The 18,771-nt window shown below is 49.7% G+C and overlaps 1 protein-coding gene across 4 annotated transcripts in view; it reads right to left on the bottom strand.

The window, feature by feature from the left end:
* Nucleotides 1-18,771, bottom strand: part of SLC45A3 (solute carrier family 45 member 3) — a 536,434-nt gene that overhangs the window by 7,677 nt on the left and 509,986 nt on the right. For all 4 annotated transcript variants that reach the window (XM_085624127.1, XM_085624125.1, XM_085624129.1 and 1 more), the window contains one exon: nt 17,008-17,273. In XM_085624127.1, the coding sequence (XP_085480253.1) occupies nt 17,008-17,273 (266 nt within the window). The remainder of the gene's footprint in view (nt 1-17,007; nt 17,274-18,771) is intronic.

The raw sequence follows: 18,771 nt of genomic DNA, 5'->3' as shown, positions 1-18,771 counted from the left end.
CTAGATATAAAAAGGGAACCATAAACTATATACAGCGTTTTCCGTTTTTTTTTTCTTCTGTAGCCAGTAAGAGATCTATCTCAGTTTCTACTCAATCTATCAAGGGAACTACCCTAGGATCCACAGAAAACAAGGAATTCGAAATCTAATCCCAGGAGAAACACAGGAACCATCCCATCGCTTTCTAGAGCAAACTAAGGGATCAGACAGGATCTTCAGCGAACTGGGTAACCCCTCGGCTCGAAGGACAACAGGAAAGCCACAACATGGACACTACCAACTAAGAAACTACATCTAGCAATGAGCTATACCCTAGTTGACTCGAGGTTCTATCAGGCAGCCATCTACTTTTTGGAAATCACAAAGGAACGATGAAGCAAAACGTAGAATTTTCTCCAGGACTTAAAGTGTACCGCGACTATCTGACAGTAAAACTCATAAAAAACCGCTTCCCCTTAAGCTCATTGTCTTAGTTCGCTTATCATATAAGAACTATGAAAACCCCGAGAAGGAGTTCACTTACACAGTTAATGCGGATGAGCAAACAGAGAGCCCTCCAATCAGATGAATCCTGCAGGGAGACTCGCAAGCAGCACTGCCCGACCAGATGACTCGCTGCATTACACAGCAGCACCAGGTCCACACTTCCAAGGAGAGCAAGAGGAAAAGTAGAAGACAAAGCAAGGACAGAGGAAGCAAAAGTATTTTAAAAGCACTTAAAAAGACAGCATGGTTAAAAGAGATGAGCCTAGTAAGTTTCCAATTGTGAAGCTCCATTGCTGTTGAATTTGTGTCTATACGGTGCCCCGCCGTTCTTCCAAGAGATTGAAAACACAGCACTAGATTTCTAGTGTCCTGTAGTGATCTAGTTGTGCGTTTAGCATACTGTACTACCATAAGCTATGTGTATTTAGCATACCCAAAGCCTGTTTCTCACTTTTACCCACTCAACCAATCGCACATAACCTGGTATTTTGCCCCCAACAACACCTCTCCCCCAACTTGGACTAAAACTTCATGGACGTCCACAACATCACATCCTCACACACCATCTGCATTGCTGATAAAACTTAGACTTAGATCTTCCTGAATCAATAGCACATGCATGAAGGACTCTTCACTCAGCCTCACCTCCCACATAACTACGGGCACCTAAAACCCCAATCGCAACTTCATCCATTTTGTATCTCTCATGCTCTCCTGTTTGCAAGAAACCCCTTTGAATTGGACTGTGCATTTCACTCTGACCTCAACATTCCTTTACCTAAATTACTTCCATAGGGTCCCCCTAATACTCTACAGTCACCACAAACGAAGCTCCACTCGTTCCCCAGAAGATGCTGCAGGCTTCCAAACTGCTTTCAGCACCCTTAGAGTCTCCATCTGCAAAGCGAAGAGCTCACAACTCACCTGCACGGCCCAACAGAAGCACGACCCAAAAAGCCGACCCAAAAAGCCTACCCAAAGGATGGAAGCGACTACCTCGTCTCCACCTTTCATGATCAAAGGTTTCAAAAGGTCCCAAGCTCATACATTCTGGAGAACTGAACTTTACAAAACAAGAAGGATAAGTAACTTACCTGTAATCCTAGTTCTCTTCCAGGGGTATCCTCATCAAAGTCATAAGCACTGAATATTCCCGCCCATGTGCGGGGACCCCGGAAATAATAATAATTATATATGAAAAACACATATATATACAGCTCTGTATATGTATAAACATATATTATTTTTTCCAAACCAATGCAGCCCTCATAGTAGGCTAGACAATGTAGATATAAATATCCAAATAAACACCATAGGTATACAAATGCACCTAAATCTTTTTTTTTTTTTTTCTTTTTTAATGAGGTAAAACTCATGAGAAAGAAAAGAAAACACTGTGCCAAACACAGATCAAAAAACATTGTTAGCCTGCAGGCTGCATTGCAATACAATACCATAGAGACTGAAAAGCCTTGTACAGGTAAAATCTGGCACCGTGCCTTTAAGGCAGCCCTGATTCCAATATCCCATCATGCCTCAGGGGTGACAGTTAGGTCAGTTGTTCTTTGCGGGACCCGCAGGTCTAAACACAAAGTTATACTTCTTCCATATTTATAATATAATCCTCTCATTTGCCTGGGGAGGCGGGTGGGTTGCTTATGACTTTGATGAGGATACCCCTGGAAGAGTACTAGGATTACAGGTAAGTAACTTATCCTTCTCTTCCAGGGAATCCTCATCAATAGTCATAAGCACTGAATAGAATAGCAAGCCCACCTTCCACCTGCAGGCAAATGAGAACTGCACTAAAAATTGAAGACAACAACCGAGATAGTCAGTTGTTGAACAGATTACTCAAGGAGGCTTGTCCTACTTGAGTGTCTGCTCTGGTGTCCGAGTCCAGACAATAATGTCTCGTGAATGTATGGACAGATCTCCAAGTGGCTGCTTTACAGATCTCGGAGAGTGGGACATTATTGAGAAATGCAGCAGTAGCCGCTTTTCCCCTTGTGGAATGTGCCTTAGGTAGAGGCCACAACGGTTTTTGAGCTAGTTGGTAAGCCAATTTAATGCTGGACACAATCCATCTGGCAATAGAACGTTTAGATGCTGCAAAACCTGTACGGACAGCACCATAGTTTACAAACAATTGATGAGACTTTCTGATAGCCTTAGTTCTATCTAGGTAGAATTTGAGAACTCGCTTAATATCCAAAGAATGCAACGCCCTCTCAGCTGGCGAGGAAGGGTTGGGAAAGAATGTTGGTAGCGAGATATTCTGATTTACATGAAAATCGGACACCACTTTGGGTAAAAAAGATGGATGAGTCCTCATAACCACTCTATTAAGGTGAAAAAACGTGTAGGGTGTGTGAGAAGTTGGCCTGATGTATGATGTCACTAGTTCTAGTGTACACCTTATATCAGTCCAAACAACCCTTATGGTGATTGGTTGTAAAGTCAACCTTATAGACCAGCTATCCTAGTGGTAGCATGGACAAGAGCAGTCTTAGGCTAAACTCTGAATGGCATGTGAAGCCAGCTGTGATACCATATATAATCCCTTGAATACCAAATGAAAGGACACCACAACAGATATATATATATAAAATAAAGTGTATTTATTCTAGTCAAACCCTCAGCACTCTTTATGAGATTAAAGGTAAGTACAACACAGTCTTATTTAAGCATACATTAAGTCACACAGGTAAGTAATACAGTTAGGCCCTAGGGGCCACACAAACCATATACTAAGTAAGTGGTATAAGGACCACTGTCACGGAAATAGGATAGGCCTAGGCCTAGGGAATCGCTGGGGCTACACTACACTAGCAACAGTTAGGAAGTGGGAGGCCCACGGGATTCAGGTGCAGAGTGGAAACACTCACGCGTAATGCGTAAAAGTCGATAGAAATAGTAGTTGTTAGCTATTAACAGTTTAAGGACACTTCTGAAGCAGCTAGAGAGTCGAGACTCGGAAACTAGTCCCTAGGATAGTCACTACCCTTGTGAGCACCGAAGTACCCAAGTTACCTAGCCCACGGACTGCGGGTGCATAGGTGTGAACTTGCGTCGGGTTTCGTCGTGGACTTCTATGGATGCCTGAAGGAAAGTTGCTGACAGGCAGTCAGTGAAGAGTGTCCGGTGGATCCCAAGGCTGGGATCAAGAAGAGAGGAGAGCTGCAAGCAGAAGGGACAGAGTCAAGGTCACTAGCCAGTGACCACGTGGAACCAGGAAGGAACCAGGCGATGTCGTGAAGATTGCAGGTGAAGGTGAAGCTTGTCGCTGTAGCCACGAGGACCAGGGAACGTCGAGGACGACCAGGACCAGGAGGCGAGCTGTCCCACGAAGGCTCTTGCTGTCGGCGGCGTCGAAGTTGGACTAGCACTCACCAAGCCTTGGCAAGCGGAACCCACGAAGAACGGAGGACTTGCTTCTGGTGCAGGCCAGGAAGGTCTGGGGTGCTTCCCTTTTGCAAGGAAGCGGGAGCCAGTCTGGAGGAGCCAAACCAGCGGTGAAGATTTCTGGATGCGTCGTCACAAAGGCCACTAGCCAACGGGCAAGCAACCGGACAGACGCGGCAAGCAGGAAAATGCAGAAGGGCCCCACGCAGGACTCGTGGAGTGTGGGGGGCTGGTCTTCGGTGCAGATGGTGGTTGGGGCTTCTCAATCCCCGGTGCACAACTTCGAGGGTGCCTCAGAAGCTGCGCTGGAAGATACTAGCCACTTTTCCCAGGTAGCCGGTCCCACGTCTCTCGTCGCCTCCACGGATTTCAGCTCGGCTGTGGATGTGGATCAGGGTCGGAGAAGTCTGGAAGTCAAGGCTCTGGTCGGGCTCTGCAGTCGGTCCCTCGTAGAACTTCAGCAAAGCAAAGGGTAGTCTCTTGATGGTGCCTGTTTGCACAGGGTAGCCACTCCTTGGCCACAAGGGAGATTCTTCAGTCTTCTTCTTTCGTCGAATGTCGAAGGTCCAGAGTTTCTGTTCAAGTTGCAGGTTCAGGATAATCTAATCTCCTGGGGCCCAGCTACCACTCTTATACTAATCTGGGGGGCTGGGTTACCTGCTAGGTCACGCCTTATGGGTGGGACCTGGGAGGGGGGTGGTTACACCCCCTTCCCTTTGTCCAGTTTCGCGTCAGGACTGGGGCTGGAGTGCCCCAGCACCGGTTTGAACTGCACTATGCACGGGACACCTTGTGTGCCCCAGGCATGTCTCATTCTTTTCATCCCTCCCTGCCCCAATACACTAAGGCCTGTCTGGGGTGGTGCTCGCACCTCCCAAGGCAGGAAACCTATTGTCCAAGCCTCCCTTGCCGGGATCACTCCCAGCAGCAGGAGGTCAGACTCGTGTCTGTGGCAGCAGCATCCATTTTGTGATGCTGGGGCTCTGGTTAACTTTAACCGGGTAAGTAGGTTACAACATGTCTTCTCCCTCTAGAAGTGAGGGATAATATCCTCATCCCTAGAAATGGGATGGGGGTATTATTCCAAAGTGTTAGACACCTTACACGACATGTTTTGATAAAGCCAAACCATAGTTACCATAACCGTTTAAGATTATAAGGCACTTTAAGAGTATATGGTAAGCTATAATCATAGAACAGCTATAAGGACATGGTTCCGAAAGCTGCAGACAGGCTCAGCTCATGCTAGAGCACCATCTCACATGTTACCAAGCACTCTGCCTCCAGGATTGTTAAGGCCTGCCATAGGAGTGGCCGATAGGTACACATGTGTCTATATGTAAGTTAGGTATAGGAATACTACACATAAGCAAGGAGTGATTACACAACCTTGCCCCAGCTGAGTGATCAGCCAGTTGTGTCATAATGGAAGGCCAGGCCAGGGGTGGCATAATACATGCTGCAGCCCCTGGTAGGCCTAGGGTACACCTATGCCCTGGGTACCTAAGGTACACTGTACAGGGGCCAATAAGGTGATCCTATCCAAATGGGTTATGCACCTAAAGTACATAGTATCAATTTAGAGAGAGAACAGCAGGGCTGTGGGTCTGGTTAGCAGGCCCACAGCCACATCTAAGTCGAAAACCAGTAAAGCAAAAGCAAAAAGTGGGGGTGAACATAGAAAGCAGACCCTACTCTCCTACAGGGTGCTTTTGAGCAAAGGGCTTGAATTTCACTCACCCTACTTGCTGAGGTAATAGCTACCAAGAAGCCTTATGTATGGGTTCGAAAGGAGGACTCATAAGCTTTGAGAGAACCAGGTTCAACTCCCAAGGAGGCAAGGGAACCTTTTTGACCCCCTGCAAAAATCTTTCACCACTTGCAGTTTAAAGAATGAATGCTGAGAGGGAGAGCGCCTATAGGCCGTAATGGCCGCCAGGTGCACTTTGATGGAGGAAAATTTCAATCCCACCCTGGCTAAGTGGAGTAGATAAGGTAAAATCACTTCCTCTTGACATTTCGTAGGGTTATAATGATTTTGAATACACCATATGTAAAATCTCTTCCACTTACAAAAATATGAGTGTCTTGTAGAAGGCCTCCTAGCTTCCTTCAATATGGTCATACATTCCTGAGGGAGGTTTAAATGGCCATACTGGAGGACCTCAGGAGCCATGCTGTTAAGCTCAGTGAGGGAAGGTTGGGATGGTAAATCCTCCCCTGCATCTTGGTTAGCAAGTCCGGCCTGCATGGCAGACGCTTGTGCGGCCGGATCGATAGGTGAAGGAGATCTGGGTACCAACACTGCCTCGGCCAATCCGGTGCTATCAAGATCATCTTGGTGGCAGAGTGTTGCAGCTTGGTCACCACTTTCGGGATTAGCAGAAGAGGCGGAAAAGCATACACAAATGTCATTGACCAGTCGATCAAAAGGGCATTCCCCATTGACCCTGGTCGATAGTACTTTGAGGCGAAGCCTCGGCATTTTGTGTTGCTTTCCTCCGCGAAGAGGTCCATTTGCGGAAGGCCCCACTCCCCGAAAACGTCCTCTAGCAACTCGTCGTTGAGGACCCAGTCCTCTGGATCTTGAAAGTGCCGACTGAGTGAGTCCGCTTGAATGTTGAGCTCGCCTGGCAGGTGTACCGCCGTTATGGAAATGTTCCTTGCCAGGATCCAGTGCCACAGGGATTGAGCTTCCAGCGAGAGAGTCCTGGAACGAGTACCTCCCTGCTTGTTTAGGTAGTACATCGTGGTGGTGTTGTCCGTTTGTACTAAAATGGAACTCGTCCTGATTGAGGGAAGGAAAGCCTTGAGGGCGAGATGGACAGCCCTGAGCTCTAGCATGTTGATGTGATATAGCTGCTCGCTGCTGGACCAGAGCCCCTGGGTCTGTAGAGTCCCCAGATGCGCACCCCAACATTGGAGCGATGCGTCGGTGATCAATGTTTGCGATGGGGGTTCCTGATGGAAAGGAATTCCCACCTGTAGATTGATCGGCCTCATCCACCACTTGATCGACTGTCTGGCCGTTGTCGAAAGACACACTTTGTCCTCCCAAAGAGAAGTCTTTTGGTCCCATTTGTCCTCTAGATCCTGTTGGAGAGGACACATTCGCAACCTGGCGTTGGGCACTAGGAATATGCAAGATGCCATGGCACATAGCAGGGATGATATCTGTCGCGCTGTAGACAGATTGTTGACCATAACCCGCTTGCCTTTTTGAGCGAGGGATAACTGTCTCTCCTCCGAAGGAAACACTTTTCCTAGCTCGGAATCTATAATTGCTCCCAGGTAGTGGATCCTTTGCGTTGGTGTGAAGGTGGATTTCTTGTAATTCACCCGAAGCCCCAATCGGTGACACAGATTCAGGCAGCGTGTCAGCTGTGAGCTTACACTCTGGGGCGATGGACCTTTTAGTAACCAATCGTCTAGATAGGGATAGACGAAGACTCCTGCTCGCCTCAGGGCAGCAGCTACCACTGCCATGCACTTTGTGAACACTCGAGGTGCTGATTTCAGGCCAAATGGTAAAACCTTGAACTGGTAGTGGGAGGTTCCAACCACAAATCTCAGGAATTTCCGATGACGTTGGCAGATGGGTATATGAAAGTACGCGTCTTGTAGGTCCAGCAAACACATCCAATCGCCTCGACGGAGATGTGGATATATTTGGTGGAGTGCTAACATGCAAAACTTCTCCTTTTTGATATGTTTGTTGAGTGTTCATAAATCCAAGATGGGTCTGAACTCTGTTTTTGCACTTCTTTTCTGTATTAGAAAGTATCTGGAGTAGACTCCTCTCCCTCTGTGCACTCGGAACCCTTTCTATGGCCGATTTGAGAAGAAGGGTCGCCACCTCTTCTCGTAGCATCTTGAGCTGATGATTTGAATGCACTGGGTGAATCAAGGGAGGAGAACTCCGGAAACGAAGAGAGTATCCATGTCGCAGTATAGTTAGAACCCACTTGTCTCTGGTGATGTTTTGCCACTCTCGAAGATGTCGCGAAATACTCCCCCCCCCCCCCCCACCCTGGAGCGGTGGATGGTATTGGAGGAAGCAATTGCTCATTGTTTACCTTGAGCTTTGTTACCGCTGTTGGATTGGCGGTTATTCCCTCGTCCTCTAGATGATCTACGAGACTGGAATTGTTGCTTTTTCTGCCCTTGCTGGTCTTGGTTCTTTTGCCAGTGAGGGGTTTGAACCCTCTGCTGGAAGGTACGTCTGTCAGATCCCCTACGACGACGGAACTCCTTCCTTTTCTCCAGACCCACAGCTTTCATGGTCTCGAGCTCTGATTTCATACGAGCCATCTCGTCGTCGGTGTGTGAGCCAAAAAGCGAAGTTTCAGAAAAAGGTAGGTTGAGAATCCTAGCTTGAGCCTCAGGTTTAAGAGCCGTTAACCTCAGCCAAGAGGATCTTCTGGCTGAAATACCATGGACATAGGAGTGAGCTGCCAGAGTAGCTCCGTCTGCTGCCGCACTTATCACCTGATTAGAAACCAAACTGCCCTCCTGTAGGATCTCCTCAAAATCCTTTCTATCCTCCTGAGGAAGTCTGTCTACGAATCTTTGAAGAGAATCCCAAAGCTCTCTGTCGTAGCGCCCCAAGAGCGCTGAGGCACTGGCAACCTTTAAACTGGAAGCGGCCGATCCGCATACTCTCTTGCGTCTTGCTCTCCTTGTCCGGAGGGACTGTGGACGACCATGCCACTGAGTGGGTTTTCCTAGCGGCCGCCGTGATCACAGAGTATAGTGGAGGATCCGCCTTGAGATACAGAGGATCCTCCGGAGCGGGACGATATTTCTTAAGGATTCGCGCCGGAGCCGACTTGATGGTAGCCGGCGTGAGGAAGACGTCCATCACTGGTTGAAGCAACCCAAGGATCAGAGGCAACAGTGGACGAGTCGCCGTTCTTTCATGAAGGGTCTCAAAGATGACTGAGGTAGTGGTTTCCTGAACAGGCATCAGAATGTTCAACTTTGCTGCTCTCCTGCACAAAACGTCTTGAAATGTGCGGATGTCATCCACTGGAGAAACTCGAGATGGAGGCGAATCTGTCAGTGTGGGAGAGTAATTTCTCTTGGAAGAACAACTTGATGAAGAGGATGTAGGAGACCTACGCCTTCGTCTCTCAGATCGCACCGACTCTTCTGCGAGAGGTGGATCTCGATCTTCTCCTGGGCGAACGTGAACGAGAACGCCGTTCATACTCTCTTTCCCGAGAATGGGAACTTGCTGCTCTCCTAGGTTGGGCAAGGTTCCTCAATCTGGCCAAGGAAATGCTTACTGCATGTGCCATGGCAGGCATACGTGGTGGTATGGACTGAGGTAGCACTCTGGTGGGGCTTTGTCCCGGAAGATGTCCCTCTTCCTGCCTTTGGAGTGTCGGTGACGTTCTCAATTGAGGACTTGATGGACGAGGATCGTCTACTGGGGAAAGAGGAGCTGGAGAAGAATTTATTACTTCTGGGGATCTGGATCTTGAAGGAGATGGAGGAGATCCTGATCCTGCTGAGGCCGATGGTGAAATGGAAATAGGCGGAGACCTAGAGGCTGATCCATGCTCCGATGTCACATCCGGTGTATATCTCTCTCTATGCGGAGACTTCCGTCTCGACGCTGACCTCGTCTCCTGAAGCCGCACAGCGGAGGACTGTCTCGACGGCGATAAGCATATCGCCGGAGATCTAGACTTAGACGCCGAGTGGACAACCGGCGATGAGTCATGCCTCGAAGTCGAGAGCCTTGTCGTCGATGGAGGGCTTAACCTGGACGGAGGCCCAGAACCCGATGGGGAACTTCGCCTCGACGTCTGTGTTCTCGCCGACGTCATGGAAACCTTTGGCGACGGAGGCGCCTGCCTTGACGTCGATCCCAATGGAGGCGTCCGCCTCGACGTCGATCCATGCTCCGACAACGATCTCCGCTTCGACGTCGTTAATGTCTTTGACGACGATCGCCTGCGCCTTTCTCTCGACGGCGATCTAAGTCTCGACGTCGATGAGGCCTCCAACGGCGAACACCTGTGTTCTTTTGACGACGTTCTTCTTCTCGACGTCGCTGTTGATTTCGACGGCGACCGTCTGTACCTTTCCCTCGACGTCGACTTTCGCCTAGATGTTGACTTCGACGCCGAGCGGTGATGCTTCTCCTTCGACGCCGATCGATGCTTCTTCGACGACGAACGTCTGCGTTACGCCGCCGGATTTTGCATCGACGTTGATTTTCTCTTCGAGAGTGACTCTCCCTGGTCTCCTCACCTCTCAACGACGATCCCGCCGCTGGAGTCTTCGACGCCGAACCAGACGCCGATGTAGAACACACAGGGATCAACTGCTTCAACGTCGACCGCATCTCAGAAAGGCCATGAAGCCTAATCCTCTCCCTTTCGTTCAAAGTCCTCTTTGAAAGGTTCTTACAATGGTGACAGGAAGCAGGAGAATGTGTGTCAGGTAGACAAATGATACACACATCATGAGTATCTGAAGAAACCTTTTTGCCACAGGATGGACAGGGCATGAACAAGGAAGGCATTTTCTGACAGAAAAAAGTTTAGAAATCTGTCAGGAAAAACAGTAAATGCTTCACCAAACAGGAGTATAATTAAGATGAATCAAAAAAAAAAAAATCACCAAAAACTGGCAAATTCTTGACTAGAAAGTCAAAAATGAAGAGGCCAAAGAAAGAAGAAAGAGGAGAACCTCAGAAAGAGGGGCGGAAAGGGGATCCAAAGCCTTTGCTGTGCACCATGCCACAAATTTGTTCCACCTGCAGGCGTATACCGATTTTGTGGAGGGACGCCTGGCTGCCAGAATCACATCACAGACTACAGGAGGCAAGGCAAATGGCATCAACTGTCGCCGCTCAATCTCCACGCATGGAGGTGGAGACTGGACACGTTCGGGTGGAGGACCGTCCCCTGCTGCTGCGACAGAAGGTCCTCCTGAAGAGGCAGTCGTATCGGAGGATCGATTGACATACTGAGTGGCTCGGGATACCAGTACCTTCGTGCCCAATCCGAAGCCACTAAGATGACTTGGGCCCGGTCGCGCCTGATCTTCAGCACTCTGGGCAGAAGTGGTATAGGGGGAAAGGCGTACAACAGACCGCAACTCCACTCGCGACGAAAAGCGTCTCCGAGCGAGTGCCGCCTTGAAAATTCCAACGCGCAGAACTGCGGACATTGCGCGTTCTCTTCGGTGGCGAATAGATCTAACCAAGGCTCTTCCCACTGCAGAAAGAGACCTTGCGCCACGTCCGAGTTCAGACGCCATTCGTGATCCATCATGCACCGGCGGCTGAGTTCGTCTGCTCTAGCGTTCAGAGAGCCCGCCAGATGTTGAACCACCAGGATGATGCCCTGGTGTTCCAGCCATGTCCAGAGGCGTAGAGCCTCCTGACAAAGAGTCCACGACCCCACCCCGCCCTGTTTGTTGCAATACCACATGGCGATGTGTTGTCCGTGAACACCTGCATGACACTTCCCCGGACAGAGGGAAGGAAGGCTTTCAGTGCAAGCCGGATCGCTCTCAGCTCCAACAAGTTGATATGGAGTTGAGACTCCGCCGGAGACCAGAGTCCTCTGATCTCCGCCTCTCCCATATGGTCCCCCATCCCAGGAGGGACGCGTCCGTCACTACCAAGTGCTCCAGTTGGGGTAGGGAGAGGCATCTGCCCCTGACCCAATCGCGGTCCGTGAGCCACCACTGCAACTGTTTGGCAGTGCTCTCCGAGATCAAGACATGGTCGGACAGGTTGCCTCGATGCTGGGCCCACTGAAACTTCAGGTCCCACTGCAGAGCCCGCATTCGCCCCCTGGCGTAATGCACCAACAGGATGCAGGAGGCCATCAGCCCCAGCACCAACCTGACCGAAACCCAGGATAGAGGCCGAAAGATGGGAATCAGAGCCTGAATATCCCGGACCCGCTGTTCCGAAGGATAAGCCCAGAACTGCACCGAATCGAGAACCGCTCCGATGAAGAGGAGCTTCTGGGAGGGTCTCAGGTGTGACTTCGGCACGTTGATCGAGAACCCCTGCAAATGCAGGAGGTCGGCCGTAGTCTGGAGGTGGGAGACGACTTGCTGGGGCGAGCCCGCCTTCAACAGCCAGTCGTCGAGATAGGGGAAGACTGGAACCCCCGATCTGCGCAGATGAGCTGCGACCACCGCCATCACTTTCGTGAACACCCGAGGGGCACTGGTGAGGCCGAAGGGGAGCACGGTGAACTGAAAGTGCTCCTGACCCACCGTGAACCGCAGGTAACGCCGGTGGGCCGGCAGGACGGGGATGTGAAAATAGGCTTCCTGCAAGTCCAACGCTACCATCCAGTCTCCAGGGTCGAGGGCAGCCAGAACCTGAGCTAAAGTTAGCATCTTGAACCGTTCCTTCCGGTCCAAGATAGGGCATAGGTCCCCTTTGCCCTTCTTGGGAACCAGAAAGTAGTGGGAATAGCAACCACGGCCTACTTCTGGACCAGGAACGCGCTCGACGGCTTCTTTGGCCAAGAGGGCCGTAACTTCCTCCCGCAGAAGATTCAAGTGATCCTCCGATATACGGTGGCACTGCGGTGGCATGGCTGGAGGGGTCGTCTCGAAGGGGAGGGAGTAGCCCCTTCGGACGATTTGCAGCACCCACCTGTCCGAAGTGATGGATCGCCTGAAAGCTCGGACTAGGAGGGCTTTGAGGTGGATGCTGCCGGGGTGGATGTGGACTGACCGGCACGTTGTCCTCCAGTACCGCCACGGCAGAATCCACGTCCGCGACCGCGTGCAGGTTGGGTCTGCGGCCGGTGGCTAGGCGGACGCGAGGAAGCACCCCTTCCTTGGCCGCGAAAGGCGGAAGTTTGCGGCCGTGGGGCCGAGAGACCCAAGGACCAGGCCGTAGCCCGGAAGTCCTTAAAACGAGCCAGCACACTATCCGCCTTCTCACCAAAAAGGCGAGTGCCATCAAAGGGCATATCCATGAGGGAACTCTGGACATCCCCCGAAAAAGACATGGACCGCAGCCAGGCGTGGCGCCGGAACGCCACCGTGGTGGAAATCGCCCTACCCAGCCAGTCCGTGGTGTCTAGTACACACCGTATGGCATGTCGTGCTGCATCTCGCCCGTCAGCAAGCGCCTGGGAGAGACGAGTCCGGGCCTCCTCCGGACACAGGGGCAGCACGTCCTCCACCGTATCCCACAAAGAGTGGGAGAAACAGTCCAAGAGGCAAGCGGTGTTCAAAGACCGCAGGCCCAAACTCAGGGAAGAGAACAGCTTCTTTCCGAACTGTTCCAGCCTCTTGGATTCCCGATCCGGAGGGGCGGACGGGAAGGAGGATTGGGAAGTGGAGGCCTGGATAACCAGACTCTCGGGGTGGGGTGTTGGGACAGGAAACTGGGGTCGCCCGGAGCAGGGCGGTGGCGCCGGGCCACGTTCCGATCAACAGGAGGAACTGTGGAGGGCTTGGACCAAGTGACCTGCAGAACGTCTATGAGGGCCTTATTGAACTGCAGCAGAGGCTCTGTGGAGCTTGCTGACGGTTGAAGCACCTCTGTGAGGACGTTAGTCCTCAAGGCCACAGAAGGCAGCTCGAGCCCCAGGGCGCAGCCTTGCGCAGCACCACTGAAAAAGCTGCACCTTCCTCCGAGGCCACAGTCGGAGGAGAGATGAAACCAGCGACCGGGGAAGTGTCCAGACCACTGGCATCCCCCAGTTCGTCTGCCCAGTCCTGTGAAAGTTGGCCCTGTATGGCCATAGGGTCCTCCGACCCCTCCCAGTCGCCCCCGTCATCCAACTCCTGATAAACAGGAGGAATGATCGGAGCCGGGCGGTAGATGAAATGCTCATCCATCGGCGTCGGGTGCGGCGTCAAGTGGCGCCGCAGCGGCGCCGGGCCCGGACAGGGGCTAAACAGGGGAATAGCGTCATCCGGAGACGGCGCCGGAACCGGTGTCGGCGGAGGAGGCGTCGTGAGGTATCCAGGCCTGGATCCCTCGGGGACCTGCGGCGTCGGGACCGAAGTCGTCGACGGCGCCGGGGCCGCAGTCGCCGGCACGCGAGGTCGCCCAGTCGAGCCCGCGGGGCCCGAAGGCACGCCGGCAGCGGAGCCAGGCCCCTCATGGCCGCGAGGAAGGAACTGACCTCCGCCGGAGTCGCGTCAGTCCCAGGGACCGGCGGGTATGGGGACGGACGCGGCTCCTGCAGCTCCGACGGAGCCGCGGGGGTGGGACCACTATGACCATCGGCGGAGTCGCACGACCGGCAAGGGGAGTCCTTAGAGCGGTGTCGCCTCTTGGACTTCTTAGATCGCTTCGACTTACCCGAAGACTTCGAGCCCGACGAGCGATGATTGTGACTGCGGCTCCGTGACCGGTCCTTGGACCTCCTCCTGGACCGGGACCGTGAGCGGCGCGGAGCCGTGTGCCGAAGCTCGAGAAGCTTACGGGACCGCTCCCGCCTAGCCTTCTAAGTCAATGCCTGACAATCGGGGCACGACTCCGCGTCGTGGTCGGCCCCCAGGCAGTAAAGGCACCGGCGATGGTGGTCCGTCACCGGCGATGGTGGTCCCTCACCGACATCAGTCGATGACAGGAGTCACAGGCTTTAAACCCAGGCATCCTACCGGCACCAGAGTTGAGTCGACAGAAGACCAAAAAGAGTCAAAAAAGTTTAGTCAAAAATTGACTAAGGGGTAAGCTCTTCCCGGATCGGCGCTGTCTGGCACGGAAAAAAGAAGAACTGACGTCAGTGTGTGAGGGCGGCGTCTAAGTACTCCGACGACGTCATTCCGGCGCGCGACGCCAACGACGGACGCGGAGCCGCAGACAACGCCTAGCGACGCGCAAGGGGTATTGCTACAAAAATCTTTCCGGATCCAGCCTGACGCCTGGGGATATGCTAAGGTGAGGAATCTAACTAACGTGTCTCTTTCAGATAATATATGTTTATACATATACAGAGCTGTATATGTATGTGTTTTTCATATATAATTTTTATTATTTCCGAGGTCCCCGCACATGGGCGGGAATATTCAGTGCTTATGACTATTGATGAGGATCCCCTGGAAGAGAAGCTAAAGAAACCAAAATCAAAATCTAAAATTGGAAGCCTCCAATGTGGATAATTAATGATACAAGCTTACCTCGAAGGCCCGAATTCATCAATTATAAAATAAAAAACGGGTAATATATTGTGGATAGTCGGCAAACTCCTGAAATACCCTTCACCGAAACAAGACGGATGCATCCATGTTAGTTAGAAAGCACCCTTCTAAGCATCACTGTTTGTCATCCAGTAGCATACACTTTTTTTATTTTTCTTGGTATCTTTATATGGTGTTGATGCAGGATTTGGTGCACATTACAATTTTAGCAAACACCTAAGGAATATGTTTTTTAATGTGCAACCCTTTACAACAGCATGGTGTTGAGGTTGTGGGGAATAGTGGCGAGGTATGGCTTTTTAACAGGAAATGAACAAAGAAGTAGGAATGGTAATTGGGAAAAGCTAGGAAGCCCCCAGCATTGGGGGGATGGGGGGTCAAGTTCATGAGTAATAAAGATATGACGATTCTAGAGATTGCTCAGTTTAAGTGTTTAGTGAACTGGAAAGTTTAAGCTCCTTGCTTAACCGCTATTTTTTTCCTCCATGTCGTGCATAGTGCTTGCCAGATGGTCTCCTCCAGCGTATCTTCTAATAACTTGGTCTACCTGTGCATTTAACAACTGGTACTTCCTGTTTCCAGGCACTTTGTGCTGACTGATGGTTTGAAATGGTTGTTTGAGTCTTTAAGGAAAAACTTGCAAGAAAAGAATTGCTCTGATGAATATATTTCTAACCCTTGTTCACACATTTTTCTTTAAGGTTTTTCACCTGGCTGACGAAACCAACATGATAAAAGCAATCCTTGATAGAAAATGTTTTTTCTTCATGCTACTTTTTCATTCTGTCTCTTCTAGCTCCAGAGGTTTAAGGGGTGTTCCCCCTTTCTCCCTGCCTTTAATGCCCCTAGTGCGGCTTTCCCTTACAGTTTTTAGGTCTCGCCTGACCCAGCGCATGCGCTGGTCTGGCGAGACTTATTGAGAGGGCTCCAAAAAGTGCTACCAGGCCAGCCTAGAGCCACAGTGCATGTACGCGGGCGCGCGCGCCGCGCTTTACCGCGATTACTTTCGGTTTCTTGGCCGCACGGCCGCTTTGATGTGTGATCGCGATCACTTTCACTTTCGCGGCCGCACGGCTGCTTTGCATAGCCAATAGGTCGCGCTTTTGGGACCTTATAAGTATTTAGTTATGCAACTGTTGCATGGCTAAACACTTATAAGGTCCCAAAGGCGCGACCTATTGGCTATGCCAATGCTTGTTTTCCTTGTCCTAAATACTTCCCCTACCACGGCTCCCTCCATCCTCTTTAGTCCCCCAACCTTTACCCTTAATCTAGCATTCCTCTTCAGTCTTCCTGCATCATCTTGTTCTTCAGGAAGGAGGATCACACAACCACCCCTTTTTCAATGGACATTTACCTTTTCGAAGAAAACGATTTTGGGGTGGAATAGGTATTCCGTCATTTTAACATTCGTCCGAACTGTAGTTTTGTCAGACTGATTTTGATATTTTTGGTAATTTGTCAAAATTATGCAATTCAGTTTTGCATCCTATCCGATCAATTTGGTTAATACCTTTAGAGGTTGGTATTTCTGATAGGATCTGCCTACTTCTTTAGCTGCTCAAAGCCATGCTTTGAGCAGTGGGCAATATGTTTTGTTAAAGAGTTGGAGATACTGCGGTGGCATTCTCCTCTCTTGGCTTCCCCATTGGCCTACTGGATGTGTGTTACCAACGCCATTCATTAGTCTAATATCTCTCCTACCAATCTCTGTGTCCATGTAGGCCATTCGCTCCTGCACTTTGTTACTTATGAATAAAAGGCTTGTTGTATTTAAATCGACAGATTCTGCCGCCGTCACTGTCAGCTTATACATCCGAGCTCATTGACCAAAGGCATAGTATTGAATGTTAGTCAAAAGACCAATGCTTTTGTGGAGGTAATTCAGAGACCACCCAAAACCATAACCTGCATCCACGTTTCCCATTGGAAAGGGGTGCTAAGCAAAGTAATGGAACAAGCTCCCACCTGTTTCTCGTGATGATAAAGTGACGCCAGCGTGTAAGGCACGATCTGCAGCGCTGCAAAGGTGAATCCAGTAAGTGCAGCTGACAGAGTCACCACAACAAGACTGCGGGAGATGCACATGATCAGGGCTGCCAGAGAGAAGATGGCCATGCTGGAGAGATAGACCTCCCTCGTACCGAAGCGCTTCACCATTCGATCCATGATTGTTGAGAAGAAAATGGCCACCGCAGATTGGAGGAAGAGGCCCAGGCTGCCCATCCGTACACCTGAAAAAGAGAGGAGAAGTGAGCACCAGAAGAGGCTATCGCTCACCAAAGTACAGAAATAGGTTCTCTGAATCAGTATTTGATCTAGCGCAACACCAGCTTCAGCTGCTTTAATAGTAAAACGCATTACAACTGGTATGGTTAATGTGAACAAACCTACTAAGTTGTATTTTGAGAGTAGAATTAATGACCAGTCTTGAAAAGGTAGTAGACAATCTTCCATGGACCTGGACTGTGGCTTCACGAACCACTGTAGTGCCCACATTTAAAACTGCACAACTGCCAATTTGCAGCACCCTCGTTTAGGATAAGGTGACAACCGGGTACTCATTACGACGTTCTGATGAGTAATTTTGCCAACAGTCAATATAACTCTTGATTAAATACATCTTGCTTTAACAACAGAGTGGTATCTCAACTCAAAGAACATACCTTAACTGCCTTGTATGACGCGGACTGTCTTATCAATATTTACGTCCCCTTACTTACAATAAGCTTTTCTTCGAACATCTATGAAACAAGTAAATGCTATCTTGCAAAATGTCGTCATACTGTAATTGTTGAAGCATCTTTATGATTTTCCTCAGAACCGGAAGGGGCGTTTTGTCTTCAAATTTCAAGCACTTACCATCTTTATAATAAAAACTTTCATAACCAATAAAATGATTTCTTGTATAAACACAGCGACAAAATAAACTTTTCAAATTGTAAACTCACAATATCTATAGCAGAAAACCATTGTACTTCATACAATCATCATTAAATATTGGCTTGAATCCAAACAAAGAATTAAACTATATCTATATTGCTGTAATTGATAAGGTCAATGGTAAGATGATATGTAATGTCACCAGTGACAACATCAGTGTCAAGTCAAGTAAAACTTAACTCTCATTAAACAATTCAGAATAAAGAAACATATGCGACAGTAATTCAAGTGTTGTAAAAACATCAAGGCTGGCCTGCAGTGTACAAAATATAAAGGTTTTAACAGGGGTATAATACATCTTCCTTGGAGCAGCATAAAAATCACAGAAGACTAAATGAAGTGTACATTGCTCCGAAAATGTATCACATGGGCAAGGAGGTAATTGCCTATCAAAGGAAATTCCAGCATTAAAAGCATATAAATAATGTATAGTATTCATCCAAAATCTGATCAGCAAAATCCTATGTTGCACATTCTGTACCACATTATGATAAGGCTGTGCTCCCGGGGCTGATATCAGTTGACCGTGAGCTACCACAGCAGCTCTGCTTAATTCTCTGGTTCCACTCTTGTGTTATCACCTTAATAATCATGGGGCTGAGGTCCCTTTTAGTTATTCCCCTCCTGGATTCTTGGTCCTCAAAAAAGCTAGGCATGCCTATGCCCTCACATGATTTCTAAATTTAGTTCAGGCATGGAATTTGCAATGCTTCTCCCAAAGCCAAGCTATCACCTATTGTTTTCCTATTCAGTGAGACAGCCTCTTTTATCCATACCGCTCTCCACCGC

The sequence above is a fragment of the Triturus cristatus genome, chromosome 1_1 (genome assembly GCF_964204655.1).
Source record: "Triturus cristatus chromosome 1_1, aTriCri1.1, whole genome shotgun sequence".
Classification (NCBI taxonomy): domain Eukaryota; kingdom Metazoa; phylum Chordata; class Amphibia; order Caudata; family Salamandridae; genus Triturus; species Triturus cristatus.
Note: the sequence above shows the minus strand (reverse complement) of the source record. Positions and strands in the feature narration are given on the sequence as shown.